Source organism: Oryctolagus cuniculus, chromosome 4, assembly GCF_964237555.1.
Source record: "Oryctolagus cuniculus chromosome 4, mOryCun1.1, whole genome shotgun sequence".
Classification (NCBI taxonomy): domain Eukaryota; kingdom Metazoa; phylum Chordata; class Mammalia; order Lagomorpha; family Leporidae; genus Oryctolagus; species Oryctolagus cuniculus.
The window spans coordinates 13,617,145-13,645,115 of record NC_091435.1 but is presented as its reverse complement, the minus strand read 5'-3'; the positions used below and the strand labels follow the sequence as shown (position 1 = coordinate 13,645,115).

General features: G+C 42.6%; 1 protein-coding gene across 18 annotated transcripts in view; it reads right to left on the bottom strand.

The window, feature by feature from the left end:
- Positions 1-27,971, bottom strand: part of TIAM1 (TIAM Rac1 associated GEF 1) — a 445,843-nt gene that overhangs the window by 85,961 nt on the left and 331,911 nt on the right. For all 18 annotated transcript variants that reach the window (XM_051819218.2, XM_051819217.2, XM_070071883.1 and 15 more), the window contains 5 exons: positions 22,083-22,307; positions 18,935-19,120; positions 12,771-12,917; positions 10,057-10,131; positions 6,761-6,931 (listed from right to left, as the gene is read on the bottom strand). In XM_051819218.2, coding sequence (XP_051675178.1) covers positions 6,761-6,931; positions 10,057-10,131; positions 12,771-12,917; positions 18,935-19,120; positions 22,083-22,307 — 804 coding nt within the window. The remainder of the gene's footprint in view (positions 1-6,760; positions 6,932-10,056; positions 10,132-12,770; positions 12,918-18,934; positions 19,121-22,082; positions 22,308-27,971) is intronic.

Here is a 27,971-nt window from a genome sequence, read left to right as displayed (position 1 = left end):
CAGCTACCCTGCATCCAATCCAGCTTCCTGTTAATGTGCATCCAGAGAAGCAGCAGGTGCTGTCTCATGTACTCAGGTCCTTGCCACCCATGTAGGAGACCTGGATTGAATTCCTAGCTCTTGACCTGGCCTAGTCCTGGCTATTAAAAGCATTTCAGGGAGTGAACCAGCAGATGTCTCTATCTCTCTGCCCTTCAAATAAGATGCAAATTCATCTTTTTTTTAAAGTGATTCAGGGGATGAGGCATTTAGTCTAGTGGTTAAAGGCCCATATCCCACATCAGAGTACCTGTGTTTGATAGCCAGCTCAAACTTTTGGCTAATACAGACCATGTGAGGCAGCAGGGATGGCTCAAGTAATTGGGTTTCTGCCACGTGGATTGTGATCTCTGGCCCTGGCTTCAGCTTTGGCACAGCCATGGCCACAGTAGGCACTGGGGAAGTAAACCATGAATAGGAGTTTCTATTTCTCTCTTTCTCCTCTCACTTTATGTCTCTCTGCCTCTCAAAATACAAATTATATGGCAACACAAAAATATATTGCTGGAGAAAAAATGTTTAAGCCATATAGTTTTCAAGTGTTTTAATCTTTTAGAAATATATCCTGAAAATCCTGAAATATATCCTGGATATATATTGTAAGGTAAATGACATGATGTCTGAAATTTGTTCTTGTAATAATCTAGATTGAGGTATGGAGTGAGTGAATGAATGCACAAAAGTTAATGTGATAATTATAGATCCCAGATGAAAATATAATGACTTATTATACTGTTCTCTACTTCTATATAAATTTGAAATTTTTATAGAGTAAAATGTACAATCTCTTCATACCCAAAGCTTTACTGATTAGAGGTATGCCAAAATAAATGAAGCTAACTTGTAACTGACTTAGTACTTTCCATTTAGCCTGTCCTCCACACATATATTTGTTTTTTAAAAACATATTATACCCACAGCGTTCCAAGACTCATTTCAATAATATTCAGTCACAACTAACAGACCCATAAGTGTCCTAGACATCATATGAAACACTGAAAATATAGAAATTAACAAAACAAATGCAATCCTCAGGAGTGTGTGTATAGCTGTGGGAAAGAATATGTAAAAAAAAGAGAAGTCAGGCAGTGATGATTTAGTTTTTGAATAAGTACAGGATGAGCATCCCACATTGATGCAAAAACACATTTCCAGAAAGTAGAAACGAGTTTGTCCTGAACAGCTAGCAGAACAGTAAAGAAGTTTTCTATCACATTCTTGGGACTTTCAACACGTAGCCCAGCTTAAGTAATGGGAGAGCATGGCACCCGCTGTGGACACAGATGCCACTGAGTAGACCCATCCCGCATACCTGTACCTGGCTTTCATCCTTTCCCTACCTGTATTTGAGATTGGATGCTATCATCTAACAGACCCAGGATTGCTGATGTCAAAGCTACCAAGAATGGATGGGTAAACTCAGGGCAGCACAAAATGGGCACCTTATGTGTGCTACCCACTGCTTGTCAGAGAGCCACCAGGACAAATGAACAACACAATAATATTTAGGCTGATGAATCAGCAAGAATGATTTCTTCAGAGATAGAGGCTACGAACACTTCCCACCTATCCAGGTCCTCACTGAAGTCTTTAATTAGAAGCAAACATTTTGGTTCACCATCTGTTTCTGACTGAGGCGGAAGGAAAAGAGAAATGAAATTTCATGGGGTCTTAGTAAAAGGAAACAAATCCACCTGGAAACCGTATGGGCATCATTAATAAGCACCCTATGGGCACCCCCTCGGAGATGGCCACTGATACACTCTGTCTTCCGGAAATCAGGCCAAAACACTGACCTCACCTCGGGAGCTTCCGGCTCTGGAAACCTCAGTGTGAGAGAGCCACTGCCAGGCACCCAAGAGCTTACGGGGGTCAGAGCAAAGAGCACAGGGATCCCCGCCACGCCTGAAACTCTTGCTGTGTGGAAACACAGATTTGTTCAGAGATGGCTGACAATAGACCACACTGTGGCCAAGGCACCTCACTGACAATGGTTATAGCCGTGCCGAGGACAACAGAATGATATGGGCCAGCAGTGACAAGAATGATTCTTGCCACCACTTGTACTGCATGCCTTGCCATCATGTTTTCCAAAACTCTTTAAATTACAACAATGTCTTGATAATTTTCAAGAATAAAAATAAGCACCAGCCACAAACTTTAAAAATATGATGGCCTTATTTTATCACCTAAGAGCCTAGTTTGGACAGTAAATCATTGCCCTAAAAACAAGACAGTGGATCAAAATGACAGTATGTCTTTTTGTTTCGGTAAAAGTTTCTGAATCATGACCCTCGTTAGTCATGGCTGGTCCAACATAAAGGACAAATCCTAATGAGCTAATTATATCTGATCATCAGAACTCTTGAGAAGAATTTTATGCTCTTCAATATCAAAGCAGGGTGAACAACCAACTGTGTTCACAGTACATTTTTGTATAACAGAATCCCAAATGCTAACAAATATTTTAAGTTATTATTTCTTTGAGCAGGGCTTGCTTTAGATTTGTAAAACATTCAAGACAAAATTTCCTAACACAAGAGAAATTCACTTAGGAAAAACAGTATAAATCTGTTTTCCAACATACTCAATTCACTTAAGCTAAGCAGAGCATTTGATTAATTTTAAGGCAATGCAGCTACAAACTATACCATAAAATAAATATTGCAGAATAATTTTTACTTCACTTGGCATACTTTTTTAAATTCACATTTGAAAGGAAGAAATAGTAAAACATAATGCAGATCTTTTCAGTAAATAGCTTCAGCCAATTAAAACAGATAACAGGTTTCAGAATTATTTGTCTTGGATCTTCTCATTCATCATGTTTTGCTCTTCTGTATTCCTCCATTTCAATCAAACTTCTCTGGGAAACCCAAACATGTACTTACAGAAAACAGAAACCCATATACATACACAAACACATAAAGTGCTGTTACAGAATTTTCAAAGACGTTATTCCTCCCTTTCAAAGTTACCTTATAGTTCGTGGATGCCAATAGTTATTAGAATATATAACTAAAGTCATAGGCCAACATACTGAACGCATGAAACAAAACTGACACCATGGTCACATGTGAATAGTATCAGTGAGTATGACGAAATAGATTTTTTGCAATTATTTTTATAATTGCAATGATCAGAACACATCCAAAACTTATAGCCTAACATTGTTACCTGCTATATTTAGCAACAATCTTTGCAGAAACATCTATAACATGAATTGCACATGAAATGTAGATCTTGAAACATTTGCTGTACCAGAACTTGACTGGTGATCAGATGGCAGATGGCAAACTGATGTGAAATGATGTGGATCAGATAGAATAGGAAAGAAAATGAGCTGAATGCAAGAGACACAAGAAAGAGATTGATTATTAAATATTAGAGAAGGCATCTGTCACCGACACAGAGCATGATAATAATGAAATAAAATAAAATACAGGCATTGTTACAATCGTCTTGGTTGTCAATCCCTCCTTCAAAAATGAAAAACAAAAACAAAAACCTCACCATTCGATCACATCGCTAATAACATGTGGCACTGTTTCCTCCATTATCCTTTTCCCTTTTAAGAATAAAATTGGCTCCACTAATTACAATAACTGTTTTTCAAAGAGGCAGGCTTCAGATGGCACCTGGCTCTGAGCACACTATAATTTATCCCGCATGGAGCTTTTCCAGAGGCCATCAATTCCTTAATGTGCACTGCAAAAGTTTTCTGTTTTTAAACTCCTGAGACGTAAGCTTCTTCCACACCACGTTTTCTTCGCTTTATTTCTATTTCCCAGGAAAACAGAACTGAAGACCCAGGACTTAGTGGGCAGGACGACCTTTTATTGTTACAGAAAGGGATGTGTGTTCTAATGATGCCATCAGCAACCTCTCAAGTGACTGAAATAAACATTTTGTACAGGAACAGATCTCCACCATTATTTAAAAATGGTCTCTAGGTGGCAGTGACAATATTACTCTATTCCTTTCATTTCTACCAAAGCAAAACCTTGAAAAGTACCTAAAATTGGGCCACCCACTCATTGCCCCACCAGTGATCAATTTTCTGTCAATCACCAGGTACAGAAAGCTTTGGCTTAATTATTGATTCCTGGCTGCTCCTAAAGCTGAGGAGTACAAGGTGTTCCAAAGCCAGGCAATTCTCTGGAAATGCTTTCTAGAATCTGGCAGACACAAAAAGGCCAGAGTCCTACTTCTGAACACCTTGTGGTGCAGATCCCAGGGTGCCTCCCACAGCTCTGCGGAATGTTAATGGGTCTCTAAAGAACCCTGCTAATCTATAAATAAAGGAACACAGGAATCCTCAGTAGACCCATTTTGTTAAGAAATGAAAATGAAACATGGTAGTGAACAGCCATGCTATTATCTTCAAAAGCTGGGAGTCAGGTACACCAAGGACCCAAAGCACACAAGGTGACATCATTCACATTTAACATCCTATGTGGGGGGCTGATTTAAGCATTGTACCAAAACAACTGCTTTTCCTCCACATGAGATTATCTGAAAGCTTATTCCAGCTGAATTGTTCCACTTCAACCACTCACAGGAAGAGCCACATATTTTTTTCTTTAAAAAGGCTCTAATGATTCAAACAAAGAAAAACATAAAACTGCTGTTTGACGAAATACAGGATGAAGGTATTTTCTAGGATAGTAACAATTATTCAGAAGAGGGAACCTAAAAAAGTTCATGGAAAATGGAATAAGCTTATCTAAGTACAAAAAATTTTTTGGCATCCATGCACAGTGTTTTCATAATATGCATTTCCCATGAAATTTTTGATGACCCCTCAATACACATGGAGTTCTTTTTACACCCAAATAAACTTATCTTTTAATGCCATTTTTCACAAGTTTCTTGAAGTAACTTTGTATGTATGAAGCATTGTATTAAAGAAGTCTCAGGGCAGGAGTCACGGCAGAACAGGTCAAGCCAACACTTAGAATGCCGACATCCCAATCAGAGTGCCTGGTTTGAGTTGTAGCTATTCCGCTTCCCATCTAGCTTCCAGCTAATGCAATCCTAACAGACAGTAGGTGACGGCTCAAGTACTCAGGTATTTGAGTCCTTATCATACATGTGGGAGATTCAGATGGAGTCCCAGGCTCCAAGCTTCAGCCTGGCATATTGAGGACATTTGAGGAATAAACCAATGAATGTTAGATTTCTCTTTCTCTCTCTCTCTCTCTCTCTCTCTCAAATAAAAATAAGCACCTTCTTAAAAAATGGAGTCTTAAAAATGTAATTTTATTCATACAACTTTTTTTTGCACGGTTTTTATTTATATGAAAGTCAAAGTTACAGAGAGAGAGGGAGAGACAAAATCTTCCATCCATTGGTTTACTCTGAAAATGGCCTCAGCAGCCAGGGCTAGGCCAGGAGCCAGGAGCTTCTTCCAGGTCTCCCACATGGGTAGCAGGGTCCCAAGTTCTTGAGCCATCCTCTGCCGCTTTCCCTAGGCAATTAGCTGGAAGCTGGATCAGAAGTGGAGCTACCAGGACACAGACTAGTGCCCATAAAGGATGTCAGTTGCGCAGGCAGTGGCTTTACCTGCTACACCACAATGCCAGTCCCACCCAACTTCTTCTAGGACAAAATTATGGCAGTAAAGGTTTCTACTTTCCCTTCTGTAGCCCCAAGGAAAATCAGTTCACTCCCCTAAGAATATATTCTAGAGTCTTCTGAATATATGGACCATCCTTCATAAAGACTGTCCCAGGTTCTGAGAGTTCTTGTGACTATCCACCTGCCACAGTGGGAAACACCCAGGTTTGGAGCAGCCAGATTTGGAGTAGGTCTCTGTATATGGTGATGTGAGCTGCTGCAATTTACTAAGGCTTTTTGAGCTTTTTTTTCCCCATCTGTGAGATGGGGAAGCCACTGTCCCTCATACATGATGTGACTAAAAAACAAGCAGTCCTATTAAAAAGTCATTAGTAACTAATTATTATGCTATTAATCATGTAAAGTATCCTTGCACTATTATGCTATTAATTGTGTAAAAATAAAAACATGCATACAAGAAAAGCTCTCTTTCTTCCTTCCCCCTTCCTCCCACCTAAGGCCACTCCCTTGGCCAGCCCCTTCAGGGGGACAAAAGGAAACCAGGTTCACTTTGAAAAGGATCAAGACGTTTAGTTAGTTTAGGGCTATGACAAGATTGATTTTGTGTTCACAGGATGAGGAACTATCCCATCATGGAAATCAAAGTGAAACTCATTTCAGTTTGTCCTGCTTTAAAGACAGTGCAGTACAACAGTTACTGATCATAGAGCAGGTCACAAGAGAATACCTGTGGCATCATTAAATGCAGGTCTGTGTATGTGTATAGCAAGAAGAATGCAAGGACAAATAGCAAAATGCTTACAGTGGTTAATTTTGGGTTTGGTGAGTAGGGGTGGCCTTAATATGTTTTATCTCGATTTTCTGAAATGTGTGCAGTGAGCATATAACATGCTCATTGTAAATTTATTGCATGCACACACTGAAAAGGTGCTACTTAGAAAAGCCCCTCTCCTCCTTCATGCAGAACATTTCCTTACATTATGTTTATTATCACAAAGGATTCTAAAGCTGATCTGAAAAGAAACGAAGTGCTTTCTTAGCACCTCCCTCTGCCATCTGACTCTGGTCTCCACGAGTGCCTGGAAAGATTTCTCCACCCCATGTTGCTCTTCTCAGGAGACAAACTAAAGCAGCTCCATACCTTGCAAATCAGTTCCAGAGTGTCCCGTGCGGTGTCTCCTGGCCGGACCACTGTCAGAGCTGGCTGGTTATTGGGCAGACAGAACCAGGATGGAGAGAAATACTCGTGGACCCAAATGTCGCAGTCAGGATTGTGCTGGTGGACACTAGGTAAGACCACTTCTTTCTCCCTCTAAAAGAAGAAACAAAGTTAGTGGAGCAGCGGACCTCTGAAGACTTCAGACCCTTAGATTGGGCATAGGGATTACCTGTTCTCAGGGCAGAACCAATGGCTACAGTGGGAGGTACAAGAGACCCTTGGAGAGAAAAGGCGGCTGTTCAGAAAGGATTTTTGTGGCCACAAATATTTCTGATCTCAGAAAAGAACTTCACACCTGGCCCACACAGCATTCATAGGTTAGCATGACATGAGTTAAGTGGGTATTGAAGTTTGAAAGAAAGCAAGAAATCAGGTCATCCATTCAACTCTACTGCTACTATTTCTTCCACAGACCCACAAAAACTCTTTTTTTAAAGATTTATTTAATTACTTGAAAGGCAGAGTGACAAAGAGGGGGATATGCACACAGAAACACAGGAAAGAGACTGAGAGAGAGAGAGAGAGAGATAAAGAGACTCTTCCATATGCTGATTCATCCTCCAAATGTCCAAATGGATGCAACAGGTCTGAGACAGACCAAAACCAAGAGGCAAAAATTCCTTCCAGGTCTCCCACACGGGTGGCAGAGGCCCCAGTATTTGGGCCATCTTCTGTTGTCTTCCCAAACTCATTAGTAGGAAGCTGGATTAGCAGTGAAGTAGCCAGAACTGGAACCAGCACTCCAATACAGGACGGCAGCATCATGAGCTGCAGCTTGACCTGCTGCACCACAACGCCAGCCTCCCACTTCAACTTTCAAGCACAGAATTCTAACAGCAAGAGTACAGGCCTGTGAAATTTAGGCTTCAAAGCAACAATGAGGTTCCAAGGAGAATTTTTTTTCAAGACAATGTGCCAGCACCATCTATTTATAGGTAGTATCATTTCTGGGCTCTCCTTGAACCTCATGTCTGGGAGATAGACAGCTCGACTTTCCAGATGAAGTTCCAAGAGTTTCAAGGATGCGCCACACAGCAGGAGGGGGCAGAAACCAGCCTCCTTGAAAACCACCATCATGCTGTCCTCTACCTACTATGCCTGGAGATGGGGAAGCAGTATGCAGTCTGTAAATGGGGGAGAACACCAAAGGTTAAATCTATGCAGGCTAAACAGCTGAGGTAGAAAACACTCACAGACTGATGAAAGGTTAGGAGTCCAGTGAAAGACATGAGAAAAGATTGATGTGGACCTCAGCAATTCAGTTACAATGCTCGGGGTGTGCTTGGTAATATGCCTGGATTATTGCTGTATACAGGCCACTGCTTGGAAATACATATCTATAGATTTCCAAGAACAAACTCTAGCAAATTATAATAAGAATCAAATTTCCAAGTGAAGACTGGGAGGTGGCACCATAACAACTTCCATACATTAAGAAAACAAGATCTGGGCCAGCTGCCCCACATATCAGAGAGCCAATTAGAGTACCAGCTGCTCTGCTTCCAATCCAGCTCCCTGCTGATGTTCCTGGGTAAGTAGCTGAAGATGACCCAAGTATGGTGGGCCTTGGCCACCCATGTGGAAGACCCCGATATAGTTCTTGGCTTCAGCCTGGATCAGCCCCAGCCATTGCAGCCATTTGGAGAGTGAACCAGCAGATGGAAGATCTGTGTGTGTGTGTGTGTGTGTGTGTGTGTCAATCTGCCTTTCAAATAAACAAATTCTTTGAAAAAATGGGAGGGGGAATCCACAAGTGGGGAAACGTTTTAATAAAGAATACCAAGTTAACCCAAGTGCAGAAGATACTTTCAGTACTGCTTTGAACAGTGTTGCCCTCCGAGCTGGACCCTGGGGAAAGAATTGTCAGAAAGTGGTCAACGCGCCTGCATCTCATTAACTATAACTGAATCTTCCTATGGAGTTCCCAGGCACCACATTAAGTAAGTGCCACTTTGCACAGAATACACCCAAGTTTTGCATCTAAACTGCTCTTTGAGAACACAGCATTGTAGCCAGGAGGTGAGATAAGGAGGTATCTTAGAAAAATGGAAAACCAAAAAAGTTATATAGAAATCCAATGGAAAAACATTTGTAGATTCTGTATGCTAGAGAGGATATATCAACATTAAAAATGTGGTAATAGGGTATGTAAGATGAATTAGTCAAGGCCAGAAATAACCAAGTCGACATGAAAAATAATACTCGGACTGCATATAGGTACACCAATATACTTTCATCAGAGATAGACGCGCAAAGACAATGTTGTGGTTGGCATTGCCAACATCAGCTGCCTTTGTATCCAAGATGACGTAATTCATGAGTAGTCTGGGTATGAAAGAGAGAAAAGGCCTTCCCACAGCCACACATCTCTCTTCCCCTACAGCAGATGGAACTTCCCACTGCACGCTGGTTTCTGAGGCTCAGCTCAGCCTAAAACATGGGGCTGAACCACTGTTGACAGACACTGCTGGGCTGCAAGGTAATGAACTCCATCATATTGACTCTGAGTCTAAGGACCACAGGATCACACCACGATCATATCATCAGCACCAGAACACTCACAACTAAAAGTTGCTGGTATCACTAGTAGGGTCTTAAAAATTAAGAATGCTCATTCATTTACATGCTAAAAAGAGTGGCCAAGAAAAAAAAAATCAGTATCTTTATGGACTTTTGAGCAGAGAAATTTGAAAGTTCTATTAAATCCAAGCATGAGATTGAACAAAGTCTGAGACTCCTTAATTGAATATTTCACTTGAGAGTCAAGCTAAATGCATTTAAAGAAAAATTTTAAAAAACTAAGCATACCATAGAACAGTTCTCTGAAATTAATAGGAGCAAAATAGCATGTGTGGGCAGAGAGGGAGGGCAAGAAGTCACCTCTCAGAAACAGAAACTGTACATTAGAAAAGAACTGGCAATGGCAGAAAACATGTAGCTATTCAGAATACAAATTTTCTATTCTAGTTGAAACTTAAATATCAAGCGATATGTATGTGAAATGTTACAACAGCAGGAAAATGTTATTATTATCACAAAGTTTGAAATATAAAATGATTGTCCATCTCTTCTTGGTCTATTACATAATTTTTAAACACTGATAGATTCAGTTTTTCATACTGAATCTACTTAACTTTTGTATCCCAAGAAACCAATGCGCTGTGCATATGTCAATGCATTGTGGCACTTTTAGAATGGGAACACGTGTTTATTTTTACCTTGCCATCTGGAACAGTGTCATCAAATATTCCCTCTAAAGATTTCTTTACAGCGTCAGTTCCCTCTCCAAACACCTGCATACACAAAAGTATCATCTTAAAAAGAAATCTGGGCAACAGAGCAAATGAAACATGGGATGGGGAATGGAAAGTAGGCATGGCCATTAGGAAACATCACAGACATTTTAAGACATTGCTACATCAAATTCCAAAGAAGATCAAGTAATTCATGGAAGCAGACCATTAAAAACATCCCTCCATCTAGGTGACTTCCTATGTATTTGACAATCCAAAAAAATAAATAAATAAAATTAAAAGTTTGCTTTTTGTTCTGGATAATTCATCTAAACTTAAACATAATAAACTTGTACAAGAAATGAACTAGATTCATTCACAATGAAGAATTTCAGCTACAGTCTCATAGACCTGATGAGATATTTATAAATAATAATCACTTTGCATTACTTTCTGGAGTAGAATTTGAAAAGATATTAATAGAATTTTTAATCACAACATGGCAGAAGGTTTTGATTTTTTTTAATTTAAAAATGGACTATTTCTCTTTTTTGAAATGTATTCTGCTAACTAAAAAGATTGATGAAAATTGTATTAGGGTACCAATGCCACTAAGTAATCAATAACCAAACACATGGACATGAGAAACTTTATGTCATGTGATGTCAAGATAATGTATATTATAAAGAAAAAACTTTTCTTGCAAAGCAAATGAAATAGAAACATACTTTTTGCCCATTTCAAAGTGCCAAATAAATTTCATGAGCAAACTGCTATTGGAATATTTATGGCTAAACAAGTTATTTTTAAAATTCATGCTTTATGAAAGAACCACCAGAATAGTTTATAAGACAATGCATTGTCTTTTAACTTTGAAAACAAAGTTAAAACATTATCTTGAGTTGATTTAAATTCAGTCATATAATTCAGTAGCAATGGTACAATAACCTGGTACATAACCTGGTACAAATAAAACAGAAGGACATTGACAAAGGATTTTAACACAAAACCAAACTGTGAAGTCCTGATCTGTAATTAGAACAGGGGGCTGAGTCACCCCTAATGACAGAGGGTGCACAAAAAACACCACACTGCCTCCCAAAAGGAGAGAAGTGCTGGTTGGTAAATGTCCTCCTCTTGCAGGTTTAATACAGAACCACAGTGTCTCTTATGTGACTTCCCCCCAACAGTTTCTTCTTCACATTTACATAACAGCAAGACCCATGCTGCTACCTCCATGTTCTGCTCTCCCCGGAGATCACAGAACAAATCATATCATTGCTCAGTCTCACACTCGTATCATTGGTTCATCTGGTCCCCTGCAGGTTCCATCAAGGATCGTGTTGGGCGGCAAAGGGGCTTAGTACATCAACTTTCTTTTTTTTTTTTTTTTTGACAGGCAGAGTGGACAGTGAGAGAGAGAGACAGAGAGAAAGGTCTTCCTTTGCCGTTGGTTCACCCTCCAATGGCCACCGCGGCCGGTGCACCGCGCCGATCCGATGGCAGGAGCCAGGTACTTATCCTGGTCTCCCATGGGGTGCAGGGCCCAAGCACCTGGGCCATCCTCCACTGCACTCCCTGGCCACAGCAGAGAGCTGGCCTGGAAGAGGGGCAACCGGGACAGAATCCGGTGCCCCGACCGGGACTAGAACGCGGTGTGCCGGCGCCGCAAGGCAGAGGATTAGCCTATTGAGCCGCGGCGCCAGCCCAGTACATCAACTTTCAATAGCAATCTCTCTTTTTAAACTCCATCTCTTAAGTAAACTAATGGTTGACTTGTCAGAGAAAATAAGAAGGGATCCCTCCATCAAGGGGGTCGATTGATATCTTCTCACTTTGCACAGGATACAGCATGAATGGGTTCACACAGGCAATTCTAGTCATGACCTGCAAATGCTCAGTACCTGACTTCCAGCCACCATGCCCTATGAATAGGACATTTTCCTTCTTCTAAAAGGGCTATAAACCCTCAAGTTCCATTAGCCTCTAAAATCTAAACAAGCAGTTCTCATTTCTCCCAGCCAAAGCAGAAGGATGACACCGACAATGGAGGGTGAAATCTTGGTGGTAACACCAGCAGAGAGTAGCCTTCGCTAGTACAGGACTCAAACCAATGGGCAGGAACATGTCCACACTCTACTATGGGGCTTCATGGTGTACTGAGAACTCCTTCCAGCCCTTGCACTTGAGCCGAGGGAGCCATGGCCGTGAGTGGGCGCTTTCAGATTCCTGGCTCCACAGCCCTACAAGGATCTGCCTATTTGATGTCAACCCCCAAAAGTCAAGGACAGAGACATGATCAGATTTCCCTGGAGGTGGCCTTCGATCCGGCGCCAGAAGCTGCTTAAAGCAACTCTGGGCTCAGGTGCCCACTTGGCTTCATCACCGAGCACTGCCTTTTGCTGAAGACTCAGGATGAATTGTGCACTTTCAGTGGGTTTATAATTAACCAGGGCTGGAAAGGGTGCAGGTGAGAAATGAGAGCTTGGAGATAGACTAATAGCAGAGTTCAGTGTTAGGGATATACATTATCTGTTAAGTGTCTAGAGCAACTAACTTCTTTGTGTCAACTAGTTGCCTCTGAATAAGTGCCAATAAAAGAACACACACACACACACACACACATATACACAACCCAAATCAATGTGGTCATGGAAGCCACACATGCAGGTTTCCTTTGCATCTACTATGGAATCTACCTGATTGATGCTTGGGCGTCCCTGCTTCTTTTTGGAGGTAGTGTCCAGACCCCAAAGAGAAGAAAACCTGCTCCTTCGCTTGCTTGCAGATCTGGACATGGCCTGAGTACGTCGTCTCACTCCAGTTTCACCAGTGCGTGCTGCCACCTGATGACGGCAAACAAGGAGCAGCAACATGAGAGATGTGTCAAGACCATCACCTGTTCCTCAGGGTCTTCAGTGAGTCCCGCCTTCAAAAGCTCCTCCTCCATCACACCAGGAACACTGATCCTACTGCCCAAAGCATTTGATCCATGACTCATACATGTTGGGACATCAAGGGTCCTTCATGGATTCAAAATGCAAGCGACAGGTTGACAGGTTCAATCGTTCCATGAAATCACCAGCAAAAACACACAGAGCAGTAATAAAATATATAGGTTATGTTTCCAAGAATTCAGTGTCCCTTCTGGTCACAGGCTTGAGCTACAAAAAAAGCCAAGTTTTCTTGGGATTCTCCACAAACGTATGCTAATGAAAAATGGGGCCAAGCATTAGCAAAAATAGGAGAAAACAGTAGTTTGGTTTCTGTGATTCCAAATCAAATCTAAAACTATCAATTGCTTCTAGTTATGTCGATACATAAAATCATTTTCCATATTAGGAAGTGACAGTTGTCTACCTAATGACTACTCAATATCCATTGTCTCTTCTATCTCAGTCAGAAAACCCCACGTGCAGTTGTGCACACAGCCCAGTCATCAAAGCTGACTTGTGTTCCTTGTAGCAGGGCATAGGCTAGTGACTAAGCACTGGGCAATGGGATGTCAGGAGGAAAATCATGAGCATGTGCAACACCCAGGAATAGTGGACTTCCTCAGAAGAGGGGCTTTCCGTATCCTCAGTTCTCTGTCCTGATGTCAGTAGGCACACATCGTGGTCCAGAAGTCCAGACAAAAGCCCTTTGAGGGACACCAGAACAAGAAAACAGAAGGCACCTGGATCCCTGAAGATGTGAAACCACCTTACCAGGTTTCAATAGCTTGCATGTCCTATGTTTAGGTCAACGTGAAATAAAACAAGGTTTTTTGTTTCTTGTTTTTTTTTAAATTCAACATTGTTGAGATACTTTTAAAGTACTGGGTATTTAGAGAAATATTTCAGGAGGAAATCCCAATTTCAATCTGTGATAATTGCGCACAGAGAGTCTCAGGGAGCACTCCCTGGAGCCTTCCTAGGCAAAATATTCAGGCTTGAACTTTACCCCACAGGTGGTGAACAAAGTCCCAGGAGCCTGCACCAGGAGGTCTCAACAGGCCACCCACGGGCTCTCCTTTCACAGCAGGGAGAAGCAGGCAGGACCTCCCCACCCCGTCAGACCTGAAATGAAACTCCCCCACTCGCTCTTTGTTGCTGGAGGTGAATGTCTCGGAACCTACTTGTCATAGATTCCCACACAGGCAACTCCCAACAGGACAGATGCCAACTGGCAGCAGTGTAAGGGGTGAAACCCTATTGGCCAACACAAGAGGCCTCTCCTGGAGTGCACACGCTGGCCTCTCTGGGTTTTCAGTGTTGACAGTGTAAACACCATGGAAGCCCCCTGAGTAGACTGGCAGGGACCCCCATGTACATTGAAAACAGGAATCAAAACACTTTCTCAGAAAAGGTATTAGGGGGAAGTTTTTTGGTCCCAGAAGAAAATAGGAAGAAGAGAGAGCTGAGAGGTCTGGCATTTTCTTGGCTTAGCACATAAAAAACCCGGCTCAGGATACAGAACATTTTGGTAGCCAAGCCACTAGTGGGAATTTTTACAAGAAAGATCTTAATCTATGGGTTATACTTGAGGTGTTAAGGGGAACAAACATAAAACAAAAGGCAGCATTAAACATATAACATTTTACTCTTCTTTATTTTCATAACTTTCTAAGTTAAATAAATGTTGTAAAAGGAATACATTATCATGGGCTGACACATGTGTGCCCAAATGACTATCTCAACTCTAAATAAATGTTATTAAATTTTAAAACTCCAGAGGGGGGAAAAAGTCTGCTTTGTTTCATGTTTACATATCTATTTCTAAATAAGTAAATCCAGTCACAAATAGATACATATACAGGTACAGTACAGGCAGCCAGGTACAGCAACCTTCTGAATCTACAGGTTCTGCAACCTCAAACAACTGCAGAATAAAGGTACATACTGAGCATGTACAGACGTTTTGTTTTCCTTGTCTTTATTCCTTAAACAATACAGTAACACAGTGAGCTACCTAGCATTTACACTGCAATTGCTATTACAAGTAATGTAGAGAGGATTTGAAGTATATGGGAAGATATGCATTGTTACTAGGAAAGATGTTGGTCCCTGCAGGGGGCCCTGGAGCCAATCCTGCAACCAGAGGGAGGAACTGTGGTGTGTGTACAGATGACCATTACCCATTTACTTCCTAGACAGCACACATCACTATCTGTACTAAGCTGATTTAACTGCTGCTGCTTCTTCTTTTTTTTTTTTTTTTTAAGAATTTGTTTTCATTTTATTAGAAAGGCAGAGAGGCAGAGACAGACAGAGCTCCCACTCATTGGTTCACTTCCCAGATGCCCACAGCAGTTAAGACTTGGCCAGACCAAAGGCAGGAGCTTGAATTCAATCTAGGTCTCTCACATGTGTGGCAGGGACTGGAGCACTTGAGCCACCACCTGCTGCCTCCCAGGGTGTGCAACAGCAGGAAGCTGGACTCGGGAGTGCAGCTGGGGCTTGGACTCAGGTGCTCTGCTGTGGGACACAAGTGTCCTAAGTGGCATCTTCACTGCTGTGCCAAACGCCTGTCCTTGCTTACTTTTTCTTATCCACCTTTCCCACAGAATGAAAGGTTGGCAGAATAGGGCAGAGTATGTGTCACTCACTGCTCTAACCCTAATCACAAAGACAGTAAACAACATACGCAAAGCTGAGTGCCCAGAACTCACACATATTCATTGACTGAACAAATAAGTAAACACCAAAAAACACAGCAGTGATCCTATATAACACAGTAACAGTAATTAAAAAGTAATGCTTTAGCTTAAAATTTTAGGAGGAAAAAAAGGGGTGGAAATTAATACAATCACAGTTACCAACGAGTAATCAGTATTTAACAAACACTTTAAGGTTCCTATATAACTATTCTCAACAGTTTGGTGCGTTGTAAATTGTACAAGTACCCACTATGCCCACATCGCTACTGACTCAAAATGAGCAAAGAGACATAGAAGAGAAAAAAAAAAAAAAAAGAGAGAGAAGCCAGCAGAAGAACTTGTGGCCAGAGCTCCAAGTTTCTCAATGATCTTTGCTCAGACAATGGCTCCCTTTGTGGCCGGAACCTGACTCCTCTATCGCTGCACTCATCTGTGCAGACAAGGACAAGGATAACCCTCTCTTCCCAGAGGGCGCCCGGCCCTTCCTTAATTACAGCAAATCACTCAGCACGAAGAAGGCTCTCCTAGTGAATGGGGCTTCAGAGTGGCTCCTGCGGCTCCCCTCGGCCCTGTTCCCCTCACACCTCCTTCTCTTCTCCCCAACTGAAAAGAAGGGGGAAAATGCCTAAACAAAGACAGAATTGAAGGATGTTTCAACCCCAACGTGGTGGGGTTGGCAGAACGGAGGGGGAGAGGGGAGAGAGGAGGAAACCCTGGGGTCAAATGACAAGGAGAGGAGAAGAAAAATAAATGTCCAATAAATCAGCCTGTAAAACCCCTTCCATGGGATGCACAGCAGTACAGAGCAACAGACAGCTACCCAATGGGACCAGCTTAACTCATTCATTCCAAATGATGGTCCCCTTGGAGTGAGTGCAAGGCCATGCAAACACCCAGATGTGCATCACAAAAGCAGCCAGCCAAAAATGCATAAAGGCACAGAGAGTTGAATATAAAGAATGAAATCTTCTTCTCTAACATCACTGACCCAAAAAGCCCAAAAGAGCTAGGAGCTGCCCCATTGCCATCATCAGCTGGCCAGAGTGTAATGGCCTGCCCACCACAAGGTGGGTGCACACCAGACTGCAGATATGGAGAGAAATGATCACAAGGCCTGATGGGAGAGAAACACAGAGCTCACTCTTGTCCTCCAGCAGACGTCAGGGCCAATGGCTTTATTTTTCCTTAAGATTTTATTATTTATTTGAGAGGTAGAGTTACAGACAATGAGAGGGAGAGACAGAGAGAAAGGTCTTCCATCCGTTGGTTTATTCCCAAAATGGCTACAAGGCTGGAACGGGGCCTTCCTCTGGGTCTCCAAGAGTACAGGGGCTCAAGCACTTTGGCCATCTTCCGCTGCTTTCCAAGGCCATAGCAGAGAGCTGGATGGGAAGAGGAGCAGCCAGGACTAGAACCATCGCCCATATGGAATGCCTGTGCTGTGGGAGGAAGGTTAACCTACTATGCTACAGCGCTGCCCACCCCCCAACAAATGGCTTTGAAAAACAATGTGCATACATGTTTTGAGTAGAAAGTGCAATTACTTTCTCCAAAATCTATCAAGCCACAGAGAAAGAAGGGAGTTATTAAGATGCACAGGAGTTGGCCGGCGCCGCGGCTCACTAGGCTAATCCTCCGCCTAGTGGCGCCGGCACACCGGGTTCTAGTCCCGGTTGGGGCGCCGGATTCTGTCCCGCTTGCCCCTCTTCCAGGCCAGCTCTCTGCTGTGGCCAGGGAGTGCAGTGGAGGATGGCCCAGGTGCTTGGGCCCTGCACCCCATGGGAGACCAGGAAAAGCACCTGGCTCCTGGCTCCTGCCATCGGATCAGCGCGGTGCGCCGGCTGCAGCGCGCCAGCCGCGACAGCCATTGGAGGGTGAACCAATGGCAAAGGAAGACCTTTCTCTCTGTCTCTCTCTCTCACTGTCCACTCTGCCTGTCAAAAAAAAAAAAAAAAAAAAAAAAAGATGCACAGGAGTTGGCACTGACAGTGATGGGTACCTCATGGATGTCAGGAGGGCCCAGAAATTTTATCTCAATTATTTTGTATAGAACAGGCAAACTATGATTTAGCTAAGTTAGAAATTGGTGTCCAGGTCTCAAAGAAATAGACCTAGATAGAGCCACAAGCTGAAAACCATTTGCAAGATTTTATACATCACAGCACTTTGCCCTAGTACTGTGGAAGAAAAAAAAAAAAAAAAAAAAAAAAACCGTACTTAATAGCTTACACAGAGAGGTGGTAGGCAGAGAGACCAAGAGTGGAGCTGTAATTAGCAGAACAAATTGGGATGCCAGTTTTAATAACTCCAGAAATTGGTTTAAGACTTCTTTAAAAATGTAAATCTACCCCTAATTATCTGAATGATGACGCTAATCTATTTATAAAGAATACAAACGCCTCGGCCTGAATTACAGCTCTGAATTCAATTGAAGGGTACAGCTGACAGGGCAAGACAACAGTGGCACAGCTAAGGTTTTCCAAAGCCATTTCTGGAACCTGAGACTTTTTAATGCCACTGCAAATGTGCTAAGGTGCAGGACATTTTAAGTGGGTGGTGACTTGGATAGGCTAAAACCATGTTATTCATGCTGCAATTTTTGAGAAAAAAGGAGCCAAAAGTACATGAAGCTGTTTGCAATTTAGCAAGCACAAGAAATTACAGATTACAAACATACAACACAACATACAGTCTGCCGCTCTGGAGGTCAGAGGAAAATTCTCTTCCCCCATCAATACATACTCCTATGTTCAACTGACCAGTTGGGGGATTTCTCTGCCTTCCTAACATATCAGATATTTATGGTCCTCAAATAATGATAAAAAAATAAAGGGAAGATCCTCAATGAGATCTCAGATCAGTACTTCACATGTGAGAGAGAGAATGAGAAAACATTTATGTATGAGACAGAGATCCTCACTCATCATCAGTACAAAGTTAAAATAAAAAATATGTATTTGGGTCCAAAACACAGCACTGCCCAAACAAGGGCTATCAATACAAACCACCTGTAAACATCTCTGAAGCTGGATTTCTTTGTACAATAGTTTGGACCCCATCAAGACAGGCTTAGGTTCAAATGAAAATCTGTGCCCACAGAAAGGGAGGATATTCTAGAAATCCACACGCAGCAATCAGAAAACCAGTTAGAGAATCCTGTCAAGTCCTGTGCTGGATTTACAGTCAAGATGACTATTTTTTAAAAATTTATTAGTTTCTACTCACCAGGGCATGAAAGGAAGATACAGAAAATATTCCAAGGCGGCCCATGGCCACTTTCGTCGGTCGGCTTGCAAATGCGAGCAGCCTTTTGGGGTTTGGTAGCTCCCCACCCTGCAGGCTCGCTAAATAACAGCGGAAACGAAATAGGTCCATTTGGAACTGTTCGAGATTTTGCTCCCAAACAAAAATCTGCCAGAGTAAAAACATGGAAGAAAACAAGGAGAGGAAAAAGGAAAACAAATGTTAACAACTTTGTCTTACACAACTTTGTTTTACAAAAGTACCAATTATAATCCTAGGGGGTACCCTTTGTTTCCTAGGTATATAAGTTTTTCCTGCAAAGATCTAGAGCCATAAATTCAGTATGATAAACACAAAGTGTAGTATCCATTGCTCTTTGCTCTCTCACTGTATATTGTGTGTGCCTGGGTCCATGTACTTCAAGATTTGGGCCACAAATGCAAGAAGTAAAAATATAGGTCCTTTAAGCTACAGTGTGGCTCAACCTACATGGCTTTCTAAGACATGGCTTTTCAGACTAAGACCAGCAAAGAAGAAAGATAACATGAATTCAAAGTCAAAAGCAAATTTTTGGGACGAGCTGGGTGGTTCAGGGTAGAAATGTACAACTCCAAATGGTGGAGACCCAGGTGTTTGAGTGCATAGTTCCAACCACAGGTTATATTTAAGACAATCTCTCCTTTTTATAAAGCTACAAAGTAACACCTACTTCCTAACCTGGTGGGTTGTTAAACAAGAAAATGCAAAATAAGTTCATGATCTAGAATACAGTGAACTCTCAGGGATGTTGATGATGATACCGGTTAAAGTTTATATCAACTCTTTTATTGCAGCTTAAAATATAGTATCAGTGTACACACATGCTCAGAGCAGTACATCCCAATGGTGCAAGCAGCTCCAATGTCTATGCATAGGTGAGCGGATACACAAATTGAGGTAGATGTATACCACATAATAATATTCGCCAAAGAAAGAAGAAAGAACTGAAGTATACTACAGTGTGGATCAATCTCCCAAACACTGTGCTGTGTGAAAGAAGACAGACACAAGAGGTCACATGTGACGCAATTCCATTCCCATGAAACCTCTAAAACAGGCCAAGCTATAAAGACAGAACGTCAGGGACAGAGTGGACTAAATGTTTATCAGGTGTGGGGTTTCCTTTGTGGGTGGATGAAACCGTTTCAGGACTAGAAAGAGGAAAGCTGCACACACACACAAAAAAAGTGAACGTACAAAAATCCAATGCACAGCTCACTTTAATTTAGGTGTATTTTGTCTCAATTTTAAAGAAATATGGGGCCAGCAATGCGCTCAGCAGGTTAAACCACTGCTTGGAATGTCAATTCCCGGATGCTCTGCTTCTCATCCAGCTCCCTGTTAAGGCATCTGGGAAGACAGGACTTGGACCCCTGCTACCTATGTGGGGACCTGGATGCAATTCCAAATTCCTGGCTTCAGCTTGGCCCAGAACTGACCATTGCAGCTAACTGGGGAGTGCAGACTAGCAAACAGAAGAACAAACTAACTCTCTGTCTCTGTCTCCCTTTGTTACTCTGCCATTCAAATAAATACATAAACAAATTTTTATATATAGAATATTCCAGGCCATGCAGGGAAAGAATAGAAGGTCAACCAAATGCTGCTACAGGGATGTACTCGGCTCCCCACCCAGGAGACATCGGCCTGAGACATCGCCCCATGCCAGCAAAGAGTACATCGTCGTCCCATGTCAGCAGGAAGTAGCTCTAAAGACAGATCATTGTCCCTCTACCCTCCTGGACTTTTGGGACTAATGTAATCCCATACAAACCCTGCTTTATAAAAAACAAAAGGGGGGAATGTTAGGAAACTGGCGCAGTTTTAGCCAGGTGGCTGCATGGCCCAGCTACCTGAGCCAGGCTCCCCCCCTCCCCGCCCCCATCCTAATGGGATTCGCTGCTCCTGCTTCACTGCCCACCCTCAGGCGAAGTTTTAAAAGGGCCTGTTCCTGAACACGTGCTGTCTTGGCTCTTGGTCCTTCTCTCCTGCGCTCTCTTGGCCTCTCTTGGCTCCTCTCCTCCTCTCGTCTCTCTTCTCCCTCCTCTCTGTCTCTCTCTCTTACAGTCTCCTCTTTTCCTTCGCCGCCCCTTCACTCTGGTCTGTTGGGTGTTCCCCAATAAACCCTTTCCCTTAAAAAAAAAAAAAAAAAAAAAAAAAAAAGAAACGTGAAAGGCCTAGTCCTGACCCATGTCATCAACTGTTCAATTACTCATGATTCTTTTAGTCACATTATTATTTTCCTAAGTATTAGGACAAAGTTTCCAAGCATGAGCAGGTGTCTATCACCAACTTTAAAACAAGTCAAAACTGCACCCTGGTCATTTCACTAGATCCTTCTTTTTTATCACGAAATACACCTACCCTCTTACAGAGCAATTCTATGTGCAGGCAAGAAACCCAGCACTGAAGATATCTGGGGGAAAAATTCATCTGTACTGAACATGTGCAGATTTTTTCCCTTGTCATTATCCTCTAAACAATAGAGTATAACAATTATTGGCACAGATTTTATATTGTGTTAGGTACCATAAATAATCTAGAGAAGACTTAAATAGGATGATGTGCATACATTCCACACAAATCCGATGACATTTTGTATCAGGGACTCAAACAGGGTTTTGTATCCGCAGAGGGTCTCGGAAGCCATAATCCATGGACAGCAAATGACTGTACACATTCTTTGAGATGCACTTCACCTCTTCTAAATAAAGAACTCTAAATTTCCAGAAGAGTAAGAACCAAATGCCCACCATCGCTTAGATTCCAGTCAACCTGGTAACGCAGGGAATGAAACTGTAGACTTTCTAATAACATACATCCCCTAGAATAGCACACCACTGGCAGGAGCTAGAAGGCACCTCTATTAGACTTCTGTCTTTCATTCAATGTAATATTGTTCCCTTTAGCTCATAATAATCAACTGTGAACAGAGGGTGGAGAAAACTGACAGTCCCAATAAAGAATTCAGCAGCCCGGGTGACAAGCTGACAAGGAGATGGCCAGAGATGCTTCCGGATTCCAAGGCAGCAGCAACATTTGTCAAGGCCTAACGATTCTACCCAGGGTCCACACGCAGAAGCACCATTACCTGATCTAATATAGTTTTCTTCTTCTTCGAGTCAGTGACAGAAGACAGCTGCATTTCGCCCATTTTCTTCATCTTCTCATCCATGTCGATCTTCTGTTCCAGTTTTTTGATTTCTGACTTGAGCAGCCGGAGCGTGTCTTCTTTGTGGTGGTGTCGGGCCACGGCAGCTGCGCAGGCCGAGTGGATGGCGGTGATCCAGTTTTCAAGCTCTGTTTGGCTGGTGGTCTGCAGAAGGATGGGACAGTAAGTCACCTCTTGGGAAAGTAACAGAAACAAGATAGGGTGATTCCAGGGAAGCAATGCCGGAGAGAAACAGGTCTAGACACCCCATGGCTAAGGCCACTCTAACCTCCAGAGAGTCAAAAAAGGAAAGTTAATCTCGGGCCAGATCTTCCCTCCCCCAACTCCAGCCATCCTTCAAAGACATTCCTGAGCGAAGCTATCGCATCTGCTCACCCAGTGACTTACAAAGTCCCTCTGTACATGAGACTCCTACACAGCTTGGTTTCCACGTAAGAGGGTGACGGTAAGGCAAAGGTCAGTTTTCAGCCAGCATCATTAGTTTCAAGGTGTCAGGGAGACCAAGGAACTTTACTGGTCAAGGAGGTCACCAACAGCCCTGCCTCCAATGAAGTGCTGCAACTCTACTCCAGAAGCCCAAGTCCAGTGTTAAGTAGCAATAACAAAACTAGGGTCGGAAAAGTGGTTCCAGGCAGCTAGAAGCAACATTGTCTTAGAAGGCTGCAGGGCAGTCCCCCAACAGCATCCCATGTGCTGAGAATGGCCTGTTCAAGGTGGGCATCGGACACAATGTTGGGGGACACCCACCAACCGACAATCTCACAGTGGACTTCAAAGGCAAAAGTCAGAATGTGTACTAACTTGCTATTGATGATTCCATAGGAACTAAACCTGTGAGCATTTGTATGTCGGGGATGCTGGACTTTTCCATGTATTTTCTTAAGTCCAGAGAAATTTAATAAATGCTCAGAAGTCAGCCCATCTCAACAAATAAGTCTGCTTGGCACTATGGTACTAACCTAGCTGTTAGCATAATTTTTTGTGCAAAAACAATGCTGATTTTTTTTTCCCCTCTGAGTTTTTTTGGCTTGGTGGAGTGATAGCACAAAAACGAAATTCTATTAACAGAACCCTACCAGTACAAAACTCTATGTTGGCTGGCAAGTGAAATTGAAGGCAAAGGACTACAAAGTTACATCTACTATTATTTCTGAATGTCAACAACTTTGTACACCACAAAAGAAACAGCATCAAATATTGAAAAAATCCAGCTCCCTGCAAATGTGGCTGGGAAAGCAGCAGAAGACAGCTTCAGTGCCTTGGCTCCTGCACTCCACATGGGAGACCTGGAGGAAGCTCCTGGCTCCTGACATTGGACTGGCCCAGCTCGGGCTGCTGTGGCCATTTGGGGAGTGAACCAACAGATGGAAGATAGCTCTCTCTTGTGTGTGTGCTGTAACTATGCCTTTCAAATAAAAAAATAAATCTTTACAAAGAAAAAAAGAAATAAAATGGTATCTGTCAACAAAACCACCTCACATTCTGCAATCCAAAATGATGGAGGTTGTTACCTTATTTTTTAAGTGTTTTCCTCTGGATGTATTATATTCCAATAAGCGAGGCTTACCATAAACACACAGCAGAAGTAACTCCTGAGAAAGTGAGTGGAATATGAAAAGTGGGAGGAGGAGAGGAGATAAAGACATTGGAAGTCACATGCAAACAGTTGTAGGTTGAGAAACTTAAGTGTGGGGAGGGAAGCACCTGTGTATATGAGATTCATCTTTAACTCCTAAAATCTGCTTCAAATTATTTACTTCCATCTCCTCTATGAGGGTCAATATATTCCACTTTGTCCTTGCACAGAGTTCAAAATTCTTCACAAGGAAACAACAAGCTTATTCCTACCCAAGGCACTGACCTTTGGCTTTTTTGGGTTTTTAGCATAAGTATTTTGTTAAGTGGGGTTATGTTCCCTATTGCTATTAGAGGAGGTATCAGCTCAAATGAGAAAAAAGAAAAAAACAATTGAATAAGGCTTTTTTTTTTTTTTTACAAAAAAATAACTAAAAACTCCTAAGATGAAAATACCCAGTGTTGGTGAAGATATGGAGCATCAAGAATGCTCAGAAGCTGCTGGAAGGAGAGTTAACGGGCAGGACTGCTTGAGAGAGCAACCTCCTGGAGCTGAGATAAGCACACCCTGTGACCCAGAACATGCACTCTGGGTGTGTACCCCACGGGAGCACACTCACCTGCCCACCACAACAGATGCACCAGAATGTGCGTGGTACTCTAATTCTGGAAACCCTCCAGATGTCCCTCAACAGAAGAATGGATGAGTCTGTGGGATAATCACACACGGAAAGTCTAGCCAGCAACAAGAAGGATCTATACCCAAACACTACAACACGGATACATGTCGCACACACAGTGCAGAGCTAGGCAGAAAAGCATATGTACCAGAGGACTCTATTTATACGAAGTGCAGGCAAAGCTAACGCTCACCATTGGAATTCCAGAGAGCAGCTCTTGGGTGGGAGTGAGGCAGGGGTAGCAATCGCAGAGACACACAAAGAAGCTTTTCTGCTTCTTGACCGGGGCACTGGTTACACAGGTGTGTTCAGTTCATGAGACAGCATAAAAACACATACTTTTCAGTGTATGTAATACTTTCATAGAAAGTTTCTCCCTAAAATCCTCCCATAATATATTACCCTCGAGTTTAAGTATACATGTTCTATTCTTGTCCTAAAAACATTACACTACATATTCCATTCTTCATTAAAGTTTGTCCCTATCAGATTACAGAGAGAGTTCCAAAGACATCACCCTTTCAGCATTGTTTCTTTTTCCTTCCAAGTGCCTGGCAGCACACATACATACAGCCAAAGAAGCCAGCAGGAAAGAGTATGTCCCAGATGACTCTATTTGACACAAAACATGTGCTCTGCTTTCTCTGCACAGCTAAGTGGAAACAAGGGGGTAGACTGTGGGGGAGAGCTGGTGTTTTCAACCATTCTAAAAGGACAAGACGGGGTATCCAGATGCTATCCTTGCATAGCTGGTGGCAGGTGGCACTAAGGAGGGGCTATGTCTCTTCCTCAAACCCTAGCTCTTCAACACTCAGTGGTCTTCCACATCTGTTTCCCCAAGATAAACCGCTCTCATCTCTGTCTCAGTTGGAGCCCTCCAGGCCTACCTGTCGCTCCTGGACTCAAGGATAAGGAAATACTCAGCTATAATATCTAAGAAATGGACAGAAAGAGTCTAAACTCCTGGCAGCAAGCTCTGCTAACTACACACTAGGAATTTAAAAGTTTAAATACAAATATGCACCTAGAAGGGACCTAGGTGATCGTTTTACAGATGGGAGAACAAAAGACTAGGAAAAATTAGGGAAGACACAGCCATTCATTATAAACTTTCATCTCCACCAATTCTGTATGTCTGGCTTTTTTCTCTTTCTTTTTTAAATTAAGACACACTGATCCTGAGCCCTCAGTAGCACCTGCCAATTGCTCTACCCACTCAGATGCAGGGCCCATTCATTACTCTGAGCTCCCTCCTCTCCAAGAAAATGGGCCAATGGACCTTTCCTGTCCCCCTTGAAGTTGGGCATGGTCATGTCTCATGTGTTACCGCTCAATAAAAGCCTGATTCCCTCAACTCTGGACCTTTGTCTGCAGTCTCAGAACCGTGTGTCAAGATGGAGTTTCTGTCTGCCTGGGTCTCAAAAGTGCTCAGGATGGGTACAGCTTCAGAGCGAACTGCCACAGTCACGTGGCAGCAATGGGGGCTGCTCTTTACTATAACATGGTCAAAACCATCCCAACTGATCACCTAGCCAAGTAGAAAATCCATTATCAAAATAGATAAGGAAGGGCCACGAATCTGCTATGTCCTGTAGAATAGCCTCTTGCTCCCTTCACTTCACGAAGGGGGATCCCTGCTTCCCCTCTCCTCTGAGGATGTCACCCAAACTCAAGACAAAGGCAACACAGTCCATTTTCATGTCAGAGTTCATGTTCGCCTCTCATTGAAGAAGTGGCAATGAAGGCAATGAAGGCAGCTGATTCCGGCGGGTGTTAAACAACCTTTGAAAAGTGTATATTTAATTTTGGCCAAATAGCTGTCCTGGAACTTATTTATAACAGAAAGGAAGAAGATGGTTTACAGTGGTGGGGATGGGGAGAACGGAGTGACAGAAGGCCTCAGAGTTCCACCTTTGCAAGATGGAAAGAGTTCTAGAGATCGATGTCAGCAGGAGCTGTGCAACACCATGAGCTGTGCTCCACACCACTGAATAACACGCTTAAAAATGGTTCAGATGATCCATATGATGTCATACGTATTGTTCCACAATTAAGTAGAAAAAAAAGAATTTAAAAAGAAACAGAAGAAAAATAACATACCAATCCCCTAAACCTAGAAAAGCAAACAGTACACAGAAATGTATGATGACAGCTTTATGAAAAATTTAGCCATCAGCCCTTTTAACCATGAAGTACGCTTCAATCCTGCAAACTCTTTTAAAACCTGTCAGTGGCTGGCGGCAGTTCCATTAGAGAGTTTTTGCTCCTGCTGTCCTTTCTAAATAAAACAGCAGTCCCTGCCACCTTGATGATTAAGCCTAATCAATTTCTCAGAAATACAATCCACTAAATGAGCTTCTGAGCAAGGCTGGTCCCTTTGCAGTGGCACGTGGGGAGCTACAAGTTGATGCGAGGGAGGAAAACTCCACTGACTACTTTCAACAGCTAGTTAAGTGGGGAAAAGTCCAGAAACACTTCCGGACGTTTACGGGCTAAGCAGTGCAGAACTCTCACGGCAGATGACTAACTCGATGTAACATTTTCCAGTGCGGACTCTCCAGGACGTAATCCAGCATGCTACGAAAGCTGTTCAAAATTGCTCACCTTGCATCCCCTTCTTAAACCAGGCCAAGCTTAGGCAGCAACATCAGATCCAAGTCATACCCCTTCCCCAGGACCCAGTGGTCACAAGGCAGGAGGCAGAGACCACCCAGGGGTGCCTTGTGACAGCCACCACTCCACTCGTCACCTTCCATTACACAAACAGCAGCCGACAGGTGAGAGAGTGAATTTTGTGATTCTGCCTTTGCCTTCTGGGGATGCTATAAATACTGTATGAAGTTCATGAGAGGCACGGGCAAAGTTCTTGCCAACAGAGGAATATAATCAGCAAAAAATGCATTCTGCTTAAGAGCCCCTCTGAGTGCCCAGTTAAGATGAAGTATATGGCTTCATTACATATTTAAACAGAGCTGGCTTCAATTACCCAACCATAGCATGACACTTGGTGATCTCAGATAATCAATTGTTTACTGAGTGGCAAGAAAAGGGAGATTCGTTTTAACTAAGAGAAATACTACAGAATATGTGCCAAGTCTAGCACACTAACATTTTGGATAATTTGAGTTTATAGAAGCACAAGAATAATTATAAAGTAGGCCAAATGTTTTTGTTTCAAAAAACAAAAGAGAGAATGAAGTTAGCTGCTTTTAAGAGGTTAGATGGGAACAAGCTTTCTGGGTGAATTCTTGAAAGACTTTTTTTTTGGTCAATTCTTTGTTTATCACATTTTATAGTTTTATTTTCATGGGGAGGGGACATTTGGCGCAGTGGTGAAAGTTGTAGCTTGGGAGGCTTTCATCCCGTATCAGAGTGTGGGGTCCATGTCCTGGCTTCTCTGTTTACAATGTAGCTTCAGGCTAAAGCACACCCTGGGAGGCAGCAGGTGACAGCTCCAGTACTCTGGTGCTTGCCATCCATGTAGAAGACCAGGATGGAGTTCTTCCAGGTGTTATGGGCATTTGGGGAAAGAACCAGTGTATGGAAGATTCTT